The 13,025-nt window shown below is 28.5% G+C and overlaps 2 protein-coding genes across 4 annotated transcripts; both read left to right on the top strand.

Moving 5' to 3' along the window:
- Positions 1 to 3,809: 3,809 nt before the first annotated feature.
- LOC101493649 (protein WHAT'S THIS FACTOR 1, chloroplastic) lies at positions 3,810 to 6,590 on the top strand. 3 transcript variants are annotated; one of them, XM_012716096.3, is made up of 2 exons: positions 3,810 to 5,242; positions 5,930 to 6,590. In XM_012716096.3, exon 1 carries the CDS (start codon positions 3,871 to 3,873, stop codon positions 5,200 to 5,202), a length of 1,332 nt encoding a protein of 443 aa, XP_012571550.1. In that variant the 5' UTR covers positions 3,810 to 3,870; the 3' UTR covers positions 5,203 to 5,242; positions 5,930 to 6,590. The 3 variants fall into 3 exon arrangements, with proteins under 3 accessions (XP_012571550.1, XP_004501408.1, XP_004501407.1); XM_004501351.4 differs by having other exon boundaries at positions 5,970 to 6,590; XM_004501350.4 differs by lacking the exon at positions 5,930 to 6,590 and adding an exon at positions 5,331 to 5,674 and having other exon boundaries at positions 3,811 to 5,242.
- A 2,240-nt stretch (positions 6,591 to 8,830) lies between these two features.
- On the top strand, positions 8,831 to 12,424 carry LOC101493328 (3-ketoacyl-CoA synthase 10). The gene is made up of 3 exons (XM_004501349.4): positions 8,831 to 9,313; positions 9,743 to 10,371; positions 11,503 to 12,424. The coding sequence occupies exons 1-3, from the start codon at positions 8,900 to 8,902 to the stop codon at positions 12,074 to 12,076; spliced, it is 1,617 nt and encodes a 538-aa protein (XP_004501406.1). The 5' UTR covers positions 8,831 to 8,899; the 3' UTR covers positions 12,077 to 12,424.
- Positions 12,425 to 13,025: the final 601 nt, after the last annotated feature.

A 13,025-nucleotide genomic window follows, 5' to 3' on the forward strand; every position in this document is an offset into this window, starting at 1 on the left:
GTCTTATCACGTCAACGCTGCCTTTGTATCTTCTACTACTTGTACTTGTAAATTGTGAACTATTTTAGACTGATAAATAAAAGGAAGAAACAAACCTATTTGTAAATTCTAATTTGATATTTCTTATTTGTAAATTTTATTTATTTTTATTTGTAAAGGAAAGGTTGATAGTCTTTTACAAATTTATAAATTTTTTCTGTAAATTATAGTTGTGATTTGTAATTTATGTTTCACATTCATAAGAATCATATAGAATTTTACCAATACTTCAAAATAACATCAACTATAAATAAATAAACATTAATCACCAACACAATTAGACTTGATAAAATCACTAACTAAATCAAATAACACTAAATTCTATAACTAAATCAAATATCTTCATTTGTGATAAATAACACTAATTGAGATGACATATGCGGGTTTTTTTTATAACTCAATTTAAAAATATTTTTTGAAATATTCTATTTTGAAAATTATATATTAAACTATTATTTTTTTACTTAGCTAGAAGTCATAATTTGTAAATACGACTTTTTTAATGAAGTTCAAATTTACAACGACGACTTCATTAAAGATTTTTTATTTTTTTTTATTTTTAATTAAATTAGTCGCATTTTGAAAAAATGACTTATTACATCCAATTTTTTGTCTTCAAGTTCACAAATATATATATATATTTCACTGAAATTCATTTAGAACAAACAACAACATAAATTTTACAAAAATTACAATAAAATTGATGTCGAAGGTAATCTTCAATACCACATTGCTGAAGTTTTCTCACACGTACGAAGATTTTGACGACATCCTGTAACATCACAAGATTGTTTTTTTTTTCTTCTTCTTCTTCTTCTTCTTCATCTTCTTGAAGAGGTCGAGGAAAAATATTGCAGCAGAACTACCTCCACCTTAATATATATTATTAAGTAATCGAATAGCTGACTCATGTGTATTTGTAACAAGTATTTAATGTGTTATACAATAATTTATCTTCTCTTGAAGCAAAGGACAATCGACAAATTTGTTATTGTCGTGGTTGTTGGTTGTCAAATTTAAATTGTTCTCCGAACATGAACCTGGATGATGGATGTGGTACGTGAGAATAAGTATGAAGAGACGGTTGAACGTCAATGTAGTGTTGGTATATAATTTGTGTTATACTTTTTCTAACATTTGTGTTGTTTTTTTTATAAATGAGTTTTAGTGAATTATATTAATTATATGTATTTTTTGTTAATTTAAAAAAAATAAAATAAGAAGTGTCTTTTTCAAAACTCGACTATTTAATTAAAAAAATAATTAAATTCTCGATAAATTTATTGTTGCAAATTTAAACTTGTAATTTAGTACATAATTTTCAAAAGAAAATATACTAATAAAAAGAAAGTTAAATTAGGTTAAAAAACCAATGCAGTCATTATAAATTATTTTTTAAAATTAAATAAAATATTACATAACCAAACAAAATTATTTTTTTCGACAAACCAACCAAACAATAATTTTTAATTTTTGACTAAAAGACCAAACAATTCTTAAAAATGGAAGCTCGGGTTTTGAAAAAGTCAGAGGAGCTAGTAGTAGACTAGATTGGTCTTTTGTTGACTTATCCTATTTATAGCCACACCAACAACAACCTTGCACACGTACTCTGCGCGATTCATAAAACTACTATTACATTACACCATCCACATTGGAGTTCCACTTACTCCGGACATTATTTATTTTTACTATTTTTAATTTTAAATATAAAAGAAGTTTGATTTGATTAATTTTTTTTATATTTATTTAAAATTTAAATTAATTATTCTAATATTTGTTATTTTTTTAAAGTTTAAAATGCAAAGAGTAACTTTTTAATTGTAGTTTCTAATAAATATTGAATTTCTCAAATTCAACACCACAAAAATATAACTAAATGAATTTTACACATAACTACTCACTCTATTTTTAAATATAAACATATATTGTATATTTTATTTTCATTAAGAAATATTTGTAATGTACGATCTTAATCTCATATATAAGTAAAAATTAATCAATAAAATTGATGTATTTAATATAAAATTATGAATAAATACATCAATTTTTTACAATTCATTTTTGTTTATATTTGAGACCGAATGAAGTAATTAATGTTTTATTTTATATAAAATATGATTAAATTGTTATTTGTATTAAGATGTATTCAATATTGATTTTTTATAGACAAATTAGTATTATTCTCCTTGATGATTGACCTATTTAAGTATTTAATGCAGTTTAAAAAAAGTTATAAATAAAACCTAATTTGTTTTCACTAAATTATTAAATTATTATTATCCTATTGAAATTCAACATCATCATTAATGCAGAGTGAAAGTGATAAATGTAATGTTAATTATGAAATACAATTGGATAAAGACAATTAGTGTTGCATAGTAAAGTAAAAAGAATGTTATTGTTTCTTTTACAAATTAATCAGGTGGGGCGAGGAGATTATTAATTAGGGTTATTTTATAAAAATACAATAAATATATTTAATGATTTAAAAAAAGTTTATATTTTGGGTTGATTTTTTTCCTTCTAACTGCCGATTAAAATTAAGGATGGAGATAATATATATCATTATATTTTAACAACACTCGTTTATTTTAAAATGATTTATCAGTGCAACCACAAAAATACAGAGATTATCATTTACTAAAACCCATTCAACCACCTTTTTCAAGACCACAGTAGAAGTGCATATTCAATTAAGTGTTAAATGTGGAAAGAAAATTACACCATCGGTTCTTTTAGCAGTGGGGAAAGAAAATTACACTTTGGATGCTTTTAATAGTAGATAATAGGTCAATATTTTGAGTAATTAATAATGCCTTTTGAGAATGTATTGAGATGGAAGAGTAGGTATGGCAAAACAATTTATATTTGCGGGTATTAACCTAAAATCATCTCAATTTGGAGGAAGAGAAAACTCGCTTTAATTTGATGTAGGCGCGAAGTTTTTCTGAAATTAAAATTTAAGAGTAGAGAAGGAGAGTGTTGATATCTAATTTGTATATCCCTACACTAGAAATATTATTGTCAATTTTAAATATTATATATATATATATACATATTTAATATTTTTTAAATATTAAAAATTATAAATTTCTTTATATTAAAAATATAATATTTTTAAATTTTATTACTGTATAATAATAATTATTTTATTATATAAATTAAAATAATATATAATTTTTAAATTTATTATTTTGTATATATAAATAGATGCGGGTGCAAGTAAAAAACTTAAACTCTACTGTGAGAAGGAATAATAATTTAAATTTCACATCAGTTAAAAAACAAAATAAACGTACTATAATTGACTAGATACATAGATGTAGGAGACAACATGTCTATGGAGGAGAAATCTCCATTTATTAATTTTGAATAATTTCTTATTTATTTTAATTTAAAATTATAATAATTATAATAATTATAATAATTTTAATTTATTTTAAAAGAGTATAATATAAATTTAATATAGGTTTAAAGGATATTGAATTAAAACTTACTTGAATTTTATCGATAGTTTCGCTATCATTGCACTGATTATTTATTTAATTATTCTTGATTGCGATGTCTTCATTTTCATAGTTTATTAATCTTCTCCCTTTTGATTTACAAAATTAATTTATAAAAATAAGTTGGTTTGGTCTTAGTGGAATCCACGTCACAAACAGCCCAAGCCCAATGCAATAAAGGAAGATGACGGCCCAGCCCGGTCATGTTGTTTATTGGGCCACAGTGGGCTCTACGAACACTGACTGAACAAACGCGCTTAAACCCTTGTAATAATTTCTCACCGTGCAAAGAAACAACCAAAACCCTCGTGAATTGAATTCAATGCGGTTTGGATTATTAAGAATCAGCGATGAATGGAGAAGAACAACAAAAACACCAATTTGGTGTTATTTTCATTTGGAAAAGCGATTTATGACAACAAGTAAACGAGTTCAAGACAGAAGCAAAAAGAAAAGGGTTCATGAACTCGAAGTAGCAACAGAGAAATGGAAAATCACTTCCAAAATCATTTTCTTAATGGAACTTCTCAAACAAGAACCAGAAATGGTTATTCCCGTTCGATCCCTTTCACATTATCGCAAACAAATCAATCTTCCAAAACCTCACAGAATCTCAGATTTTCTTCGCAAAACACCAAAATTATTTGAACTATACAAAGATCGGAAGGATGTATTGTGGTGTGGTTTGACTCATAAAGCTGAAGACTTGATGGAAGAACACCAAAAGGTCATTGAAGAAAATGGAGATAAAGCTGCTGAATTTGTTACTAGGTTTCTTATGATGTCGCTTGATAAACGTCTTCCTTTGGATAAAATTGCTCATTTTAGAAGAGATTTTGGGTTGCCAATGGATTTTAGGGTTAATTGGGTGCACCAATATCCTCAACATTTTCGTGTTGTGAAGCCTTCAATTGATGAAGTTGAGTTTTTGGAGCTTGTTTCTTGGAACCCTAATTGGGCAATCACTGAGCTTGAGAAGAAAAAGAAGATGGAGATGGAAATGGAGATGGTGGAAGGGATAAAAACTGAAACTTTACATACTCCGGGTTTGCTTTCGTTACCATTTAATTTGAAATTTCCTGCAAATTTTAAAAGGGTTCATAGTTATTATGGAGAAAAGATTAAATTGTTTCAGGAGAGGTCTTATTTGTCACCTTATGCCGATGCAAAGGGTTTAAAACCTGGTTCTTTAGAGTTTGATAAAAGGGCTGTTGCTGTTATGCATGAATTGCTTAGTTTTACAGTTGAGAAGAGATTGGTGACAGATCATCTTACTCATTTTCGATCGGAGTTAGTGATGCCTCAAAAGTTGATGAGGCTTTTGTTAAAGCATTGTGGTATCTTTTATGTTTCTGAGAGAGGGAAGAGGTTTAGTGTGTTTTTAACCGAAGCGTATGAGGGTTCGGAGCTTATTGAGAAATCTCCTTTGGTTTTGTGGAAGGAGAAGCTTCTTAGTCTTGTTGGTTATAGAGGAAGGAAGAAGAAGTTTGAGGTGGATAGTGAGAGTGATGGGGAAGGGGGTGATGGTTTGCGTTTGCTTCAGAGTGATTCTGATGTGGAGGATCTGCGCGTGGAGATCGAGCAACAGGATACCTTGGAGTACAAGGATCCTTTACTCGAGGACGATTCTGAGATGGATATTGGAGAGATATAATCTGCGAGCATGTCAAAATTCAAAAATTCTTGAGATGGAGGTTTGTTACATTTCAATTTAAATTCGAGTGTTCTCAAGAACAGGCAATATTATACCTTGGTGTAAGTCAATTTTGTATTGTTTTGTAGCTTAAAATCATAAACAAACCAGATTGCTTTTGTGGACGAAATTTTGTAAGCTAGGAGTGGAAGAAATTATCTTCAAACATTTGGGCATATGAAAATCAAGACAACATGGTCTGAATCAGTGAAACATTATGGAGGACAAAAAAATGCATCTTTGTAAAAAAATATGATCAATTAATTCTAGGCTTACTAAAGGGGATAGACAAACTTGGCCCCATCTAGTTAAGAATGATTGTATTATATGCAGGACATTTTATTTTATTTTTTCACACAAAAAAAGGACACTTCATCTTTGCCTGGAAATGAATTGGTTTAAAGGACATTAATTATTAGTTTGGTTTACTGTACTGGTTGAATTCATTTAACTTTTTGTGAGTAGTGATGTCTATTGTGATTGTTAAATTCAGTTCTACAGCCTGTCTCTTGCTTTTTAGCTCATGTATTTAGGTAAGGTTTCTGCCTTTTATTAAAAACACAATTTGTAATTGTTGGTTTGAGTGTTTATATAATGAAACTGCATTATAGATCCTATCTTAATTAAGGATCATTCTTTTATCTTAAAGCTCTCAAAATGTTTTTGACCTTACTTCAATTGTCTTTAGGTATCCTTACCGGCCAATCATAAATTTCAAGTATATGCAGGTCAAGTACTTAAGGGGACCATTGAATTCAACCAATCACTTTTGAGGCCATTGACTGGATTTATTAGACACTGTCAAATATCATGATAAACCTAAAAGTCTAGGGTGTGATCCAGTGTTATCGATGGCGAAAAGCCAAAAGTCCGCCATATAAAGCCATGGCGTTACCATCCTCCGCGGTTGTTAAAAAATTTGCCATGGCCGATATTTGACGACACTGGTGTCATCTTAATTTTGCTCTCTGGAATTTATGCTTGCTTCAACATATAATGATTTGATTACTTGTGACATGGAAAAATTTGATAAAGGATTGGCCATATCTTATTCAGAAGTTACAAACAAATCCAAAATAACATGCAAAGTCAGCGACGACAAGTTGTGTTCAAACTATTGAGATATTTTTAGGTCAATGGTTTCTTTCATGTACCCTATCTTTATTTAATTTTAGAAGTTAGAATGTCAATCGTCCTAAAGGCAAGAATATAGCAAATAGAAAATGTGAAATATTTGTCTTCTTATCTTTCGACTCGTTAATTTAAAGTGACAAGTGATCCTTATCTGTTTTATTTTTTTATTTGTTATAGCAGTTATTACAGATTTTTGGCAAGTTGGTTGGAATCAATTTTCATCTTTGTCTGCAATCCATTCTTCTTCATTATTGTTCATATTTACTTTGCTTCCTATATTGCTGTATGTCAGTGTCAAAATTTAATGGATGAAGCTTCAGTGCTTCACCAAGATGGTTGGATGAGTCCTGAAATCATTACTATGGTATCTACTTTGCACACTCTTTTTAAAAAAGACAGTGTTTGTTGCAGGAACTTGAATGTGTTTGTACTTGAGTAGTATTCACGTGTCATCATGCAGTTCATGGTTAAATCATTTTGTGTAAAATCTGAATATGATTACTTGTAAGTTATTTATGATCAAATACTTTGATTGAAAGTTGCATCATTATAAGAAGGTAATTTATTATATAGCATATATCATGAGGAAATTCCACAAAAGCATTATAAAATGAAAATTTGCAGCAAATGTATAATGAGACAGGAAATTGAACAATGAAAAGCTTCTCTACTTTTGTACCCTCATGACTCATGAGAGACACTTTTATTTTCATGAGAGTTACTTTTGAGAATAAACATTTATTTTGTTATGAAATTGAAAAAATTAATTATATTTAACTGAGTTTCTTAATAAGTGTGAGATTAGTTTTTTTTTTTTACTTATAATTGAGATGAAAGGTAGTAAGTAATAATGTAGTAAATAATTTCTGTTGCACTAACAATTTGGCTTAGGTAGTTGTATTATTGACTTGTATCTATGCTTGTTTTGCTCTGCCACGCCACTTGTCATATTGGATAATAACGTATAACCCATGAAATTAAAGTTTGATCAAATCTGGGCAGCTTGCAACTATACTTAACAGCTAGTATGTTGAGTAATCAATTATGTTTTTGCTACTTGCTCTACAACTAAATTTGAATCAATTTTTTAAGGTCGATAATAAGTTTATATATTTAGATTAAATAAATCAATTTTTTTAATACTTAGGATCCAAGATAGTATAACACAACCATTGTTTGATGTAAGTGCGGGACCCAGCAGAGTTGGTAAAATTTACATGCATTTTATTAAAGTGGAAATATTTGTATTCTAATCCTGTAAAATCTGCTATGCTGGTATTTGTTAATTTTGTCCACAAAAATGATATTAAAAAATAATCAAAATAAGTTGTTAAATTTCACAAGATTATTTGCCCTTAAAACGGTGTATTTTTTGTTGCTGAAATGAACAAATAAATTAAGTCTAATTGAAATTTATGCACTAAATTATATTGACCGTAATATTTTTATTAAGATATACGAGTATTTTTTTTATATTGATGACAACTCATCTTTATAAAATCATCTTTTAAATAAAATATAACAAATCTTAACAACTTCTCTCATATGTATTGATATTGTGTCGAAAAAATCCCTTGTTTAATTTAATTTTTTTTTATATTTTTAATAATTCAATTTATTAGTTACAAATGGTAATCTAGATATTAAGCATGATTTTTATTGAGATTGTATCCATTAAATGTGATGATATTTTTTTTAATAATGGTCAACCGTGTTTGTTTCCTTTTTTAGTCAACCATCTTTCTTCATATGCATCATGCGATCAGTTTTTTCTTATAATTAAATCCATATATCGATTACATAAACATGGAGGCAATGAAGAAGTTGGGATATAATAGCAGTGACAAATAAAGAAACAAGAAGGTAGCTAAACTTTATGATTTGCATGCCAGCTGGTGGCTCAATATATAGATATGACATAATTCATTGTTCACAAGATACTAGAAACACACTATGGATCGATATAAATGTACATAAACCTTTCTCATTTTTCCAATTAACACAATAGAAGAAAAATAAATAAATACACCAACATGTTGTTAGGAGAGTTGGGAATTTGATTCTCTTCAAAAAACAAAAAAAGAATTCTAGTTTGATTTTTAAGATTGTTTTCATTCGAAAATTAATTGAACATTAATAAATAAAAAACAGATGTTTTGCCGTGGATTAGACGATTAATCCCATAGCAACTCTAAAAGACCTAAACTATGAGAATACTTTAATGGAGTAAAAAAAATTAATTACATGGAATAAAAAAGAAAAGAAAAGGGATAAATAAATAATCCCATCTCCTTGGATTTTAATCCCATTGCACCCACTTACATTAAATGAAGAAATTAAAACCATTGAAAATTCTCAACTACATCTACACCAATTAGGTACTAGCAATAAATATTTTCCACCCACCTCATGTATAATCAATTTACCAGAATAAAAAGTATATAAATATATACACAAACACAACACAAACTAGCGAAAATCAAAAACAACATAGTAAAAAAATATCATAGAGTTTAGTTCGACCATGGCTAATAACGAACGTGACATGTTCTCAGCTGAAATTGTGAACCGTGGAATTGAATCAACAGGACCAAACGCAGGATCATTAACCTTCTCAGTTAGAGTAAGAAAACGTTTGCCAGATTTTCTACAATCAGTGAACCTTAAGTATGTGAAATTGGGTTACCATTATCTAATAAACCATGGTGTTTATTTGTTCACAATACCAATACTTGTTGTGGTGTTTAGTGCTGAAGTTGGTAGTCTTAGTAGAAAAGATCTTTGGAAGAAACTTTGGGAAGATGCAACTTATGATCTTGCTTCTGTTCTTTCTTCAATTGCTCTTCTTCTTTTCACTCTCACTCTTTACTTCATGTCAAGGCCTCGTCCTATTTATCTCATTGATTTTGCTTGTTATCAACCTCATCATGAACTCAAGGTACACTCTTTTTTCTTTTTTCTTTTTACTTACTATTACTATTTTATTCAATTTTTGAACATGTTGCATATGATTGTTAAGGTTGATGTCACTTATGTGTGATTTTTTTCTTATTTGAAATTAAAATGTACAATTTTTTATGACATCTATATATCCTATTCATTTACTTAGTCCAATATTTGGATTAATTATTTATTTTGTTAGTATATTATTTGATCGAAATGTTTTCTATTTTTTTTAACTGTTAACTGTCATTCTTTTTAGCTGTCAGAATAGTAATAAACAGAGCAGGTATAATACATAATTTTATTGTAGTTTTTTTCATTTAAATAATCTGATTTACAATTATTTCATTGTTTATTTAATTAAATAACTTATTTAAAAAAAATACATAAAAAAATATTGTAACATAAAATATTGTGCATGAAGGTATCAAGGGAGCAATTCATAGAGCTAGCAAGAAAATCAGGAAAATTCGATGAAGAAAGTTTGAATTTCCAAAAGAGAATAGTAATGTCATCTGGCATAGGTGATGAAACATACATTCCAAAGTCATTAATTTCATCAACAGAAAACACAGCAACAATGAAAGAAGGTAGAGCAGAGGCATCAATGGTTATGTTTGGAGCACTTGATGAACTTTTTGAGAAAACAGGAATTCGTCCAAAAGATGTTGGTGTTCTTGTTGTAAATTGTAGCATCTTCAATCCAACACCATCATTGTCAGCAATGATTATTAATCATTATAAGATGAGAGGAAATATTTTGAGTTATAATCTTGGTGGTATGGGTTGTAGTGCTGGAATTATTTCTGTTGATTTAGCTAGAGATATTCTTCAAGCTAATCCTGGTAATTATGCTGTTGTTGTTAGTACTGAAGCTGTTGGATTTAATTGGTATCAAGGAAAACAAAGATCAATGCTTATTCCAAATTGTTTCTTTCGTATGGGTTGTTCTGCTGTTTTGTTGTCTAATCGTCGTCGTGATTATACTCGTGCTAAATATCGTCTTGAACACATTGTTCGCACTCATAAAGGTGCCGATGATCGCAGCTTCAGGTACTTTTTTATTTTATACTGATGTCTAATTATATTTCACTATTTTTTTTTTTTTTAACTGATTCGTAATTTTGATAAAAAACATTGAAGAATAATTTTAAATGCAAATTTTTAATTCATACATAAGTCAATGTTGAAGAATAAATTTATCATTTCCCTCTTCTTATGAGGGTATCAATAGTTACTTTTAGTATAAATTGGTCCATCATGGAATGACTTTTGTTTTGGACAATGGTATGTTTTATTTTTCCCTTATTTTGATTAATATTCAGAATTTTATGAAAAGAATAATAATAGTCTCAATCAATCACCCCCAATGGAGAAGATAGGTGGGAAGATAATTAAAAGCACTAATTTATTTATGACATGTGATGTATGTTATAAAAAAGGAAAGAGATTAAAAGAGGAATGACTGAACACAAACGTAAAGGATAATATGAAAGAGCAGTGTGAGAATATACCTAAATTCTACTAAATGAAACTAAATGAAACTGCAGTTAAATTTTAAAATGATTATGACATATGAACTAACTTTCATGTGGACCTTGAATAAACACAAGTAAGAAGTAGTACTATGCTTTTGGATTTTTTTGTACCATTGTTTTTTTAAGGTTGACATTTATTTCTATTTTGTCTTTTTTTAACATTTACTTTTTTTTTTGTCTTAATCTTCAATTTTTACTTGTAAAAGAAAATTATGATAATGCAAAAGTTGATTGAAGAATTAAACTCAATTATTTCCGCCCATTTGACTTTATCTAAAGTTATTAATTATTTAAATCCTACCATTTAGTTTTCGTATAGAAATTTAATTAGTTTGAGTAATGCATCCAACCATCTAATTAATAACTCATCAAACCCGGGACCCCCTTCCCCACACAAAATTAGTGAGCCACTAGGAAAATACACTTTATTGGAAAAAAAAATTGCAAGTTGTAATTTATTGCCATGTTTGTTAAGCAGGTAATTAATAATTAGTTGATAAAATTTAGTTGTAGTGCTATATATATATTTTTTTGTTGGTGAAAATTGTAGTGCTTTAGATAACATTATTACGTTTCTCTCACAAAAATACAATTGTTGATCCTTGATTAATACTATATAGTAATTAAATGTGTTGTAACATAACAGGTGTGTGTACCAAGAAGAAGATGAACAAAAATTCAAGGGACTAAAAATAAGCAAAGACTTAATTGAAATTGGTGGTGAAGCTCTAAAAACCAACATAACAACATTAGGACCTTTGGTGCTACCATTTTCTGAGCAAATTCTGTTTTTCACAACATTAGTTTGGAGACACTTATTTGGTGGCAAAAAATCTGATGGAAATTCAACTTCTTCATCAAAAAAGCCATACATTCCTAACTACAAACTAGCTTTTGAGCATTTCTGTGTGCATGCTGCTAGCAAACAAATTCTTGATGAGCTTCAAAAGAACCTTGAATTGAGTGACAAGAACATGGAAGCTTCTAGGATGACATTGCACCGTTTTGGTAACACTTCTAGTAGTAGCATTTGGTATGAACTTGCTTATATGGAAGCAAAGGAAAAAGTTAAAAGAGGAGACCGTGTTTGGCAACTTGCTTTTGGTTCTGGTTTTAAGTGTAACAGTGCTGTTTGGCGTTCTATGCGCCGCGTCACTAAACCCTCTTCTAGGAACCCTTGGCTCGATTGTGTTAACAACTATCCTGTTTCTCTCAATTAAAAGTAATATTATTATCGATCTATCAGTGAAATGAAATTAAGTGTATGTTTAGATTGACAGTGAATCTGTAGAAGCACAATGTATTTCTTAATGATTTTGATAGAAGTTACAGTGATTTCAACAAATTCACTGCGATTCTAAATATGTCCTAAGACCTATGTTAGGATGCAATAATGGTAGTTTTAGCTAAGTTGGTCTTTAAATTTTAAGACTAGTTTTTACTTTGTTATTTAAATTCCTGGCTTGTGATAATGTATACTGTACACTGAGGCATATAACATGGAGCCTTTGTATCTCAGTCTATTATGATTTAATTAAAATTTGAATCTACTTTTTCTTTATAATTAATTCTTGGGGTGTACTATTGCTGAGGCATAACTTTTTTTACCTCTTTAAAAATATGGACCATATCAAATTAGGAATAGATAATGGATGACTACATAAACTCAATAATGCTATTCCTTATAATGCATGTTTTAAGTTCCCTTCTTAGTTTTCATCGCCCTGCCTCAACTGCTTTCATCAATTTGACAGTAGACTTGTAAATTCACAATTTTGTTTATTTTTATTTATTTTATAGAATAGTCTAATAGTTAAACTTATATATTTAAAGTGTTGATAAGTGAAAATTTACATATTTAAATATGAATTTTCATATATCATTGTCTTTATCGTTATCAGTTAAATTATATTTATGAGACACATGTATATTATTTTAAATATACGTTACTTGAGATTTTGGATTTAACTGAAGTGGAATATTTGACTAAATTTTATTAAATTGGCTTTAATTAAATGTCACTTGAATATAAAATTATTTTTATATTTAAATACATTTTATCTATTCATTTTTTGATACTTTAAATTAAAATTTCTTGTGTGTATTTTAGCCGGTTTTAGTAAATTTGAGATTTGATTAAACAATATTGCAGAAGCAATAAATATTAGT

The sequence above is a fragment of the Cicer arietinum genome, chromosome 5 (assembly GCF_000331145.2).
Source record: "Cicer arietinum cultivar CDC Frontier isolate Library 1 chromosome 5, Cicar.CDCFrontier_v2.0, whole genome shotgun sequence".
Taxonomy (NCBI): Eukaryota; Viridiplantae; Streptophyta; class Magnoliopsida; order Fabales; family Fabaceae; genus Cicer; species Cicer arietinum.

What these genes read in the sequence shown, in the direction of transcription:
- LOC101493649 (XM_012716096.3), top strand. Translation starts at nt 3,871, where the DNA reads ATGCGGTTTGGATTATTAAGAATCAGCGATGAATGGAGAAGAACAACA.
- LOC101493328 (XM_004501349.4), top strand. Translation starts at nt 8,900, where the DNA reads ATGGCTAATAACGAACGTGACATGTTCTCAGCTGAAATTGTGAACCGT. An exon ending in AACCTCATCATGAACTCAAG is followed by an intron (nt 9,314 to 9,742) that starts GTACACTCTTTT and finishes TTGTGCATGAAG; the next exon opens with GTATCAAGGGAGCAATTCAT. An exon ending in GCCGATGATCGCAGCTTCAG is followed by an intron (nt 10,372 to 11,502) that starts GTACTTTTTTAT and finishes GTAACATAACAG; the next exon opens with GTGTGTGTACCAAGAAGAAG.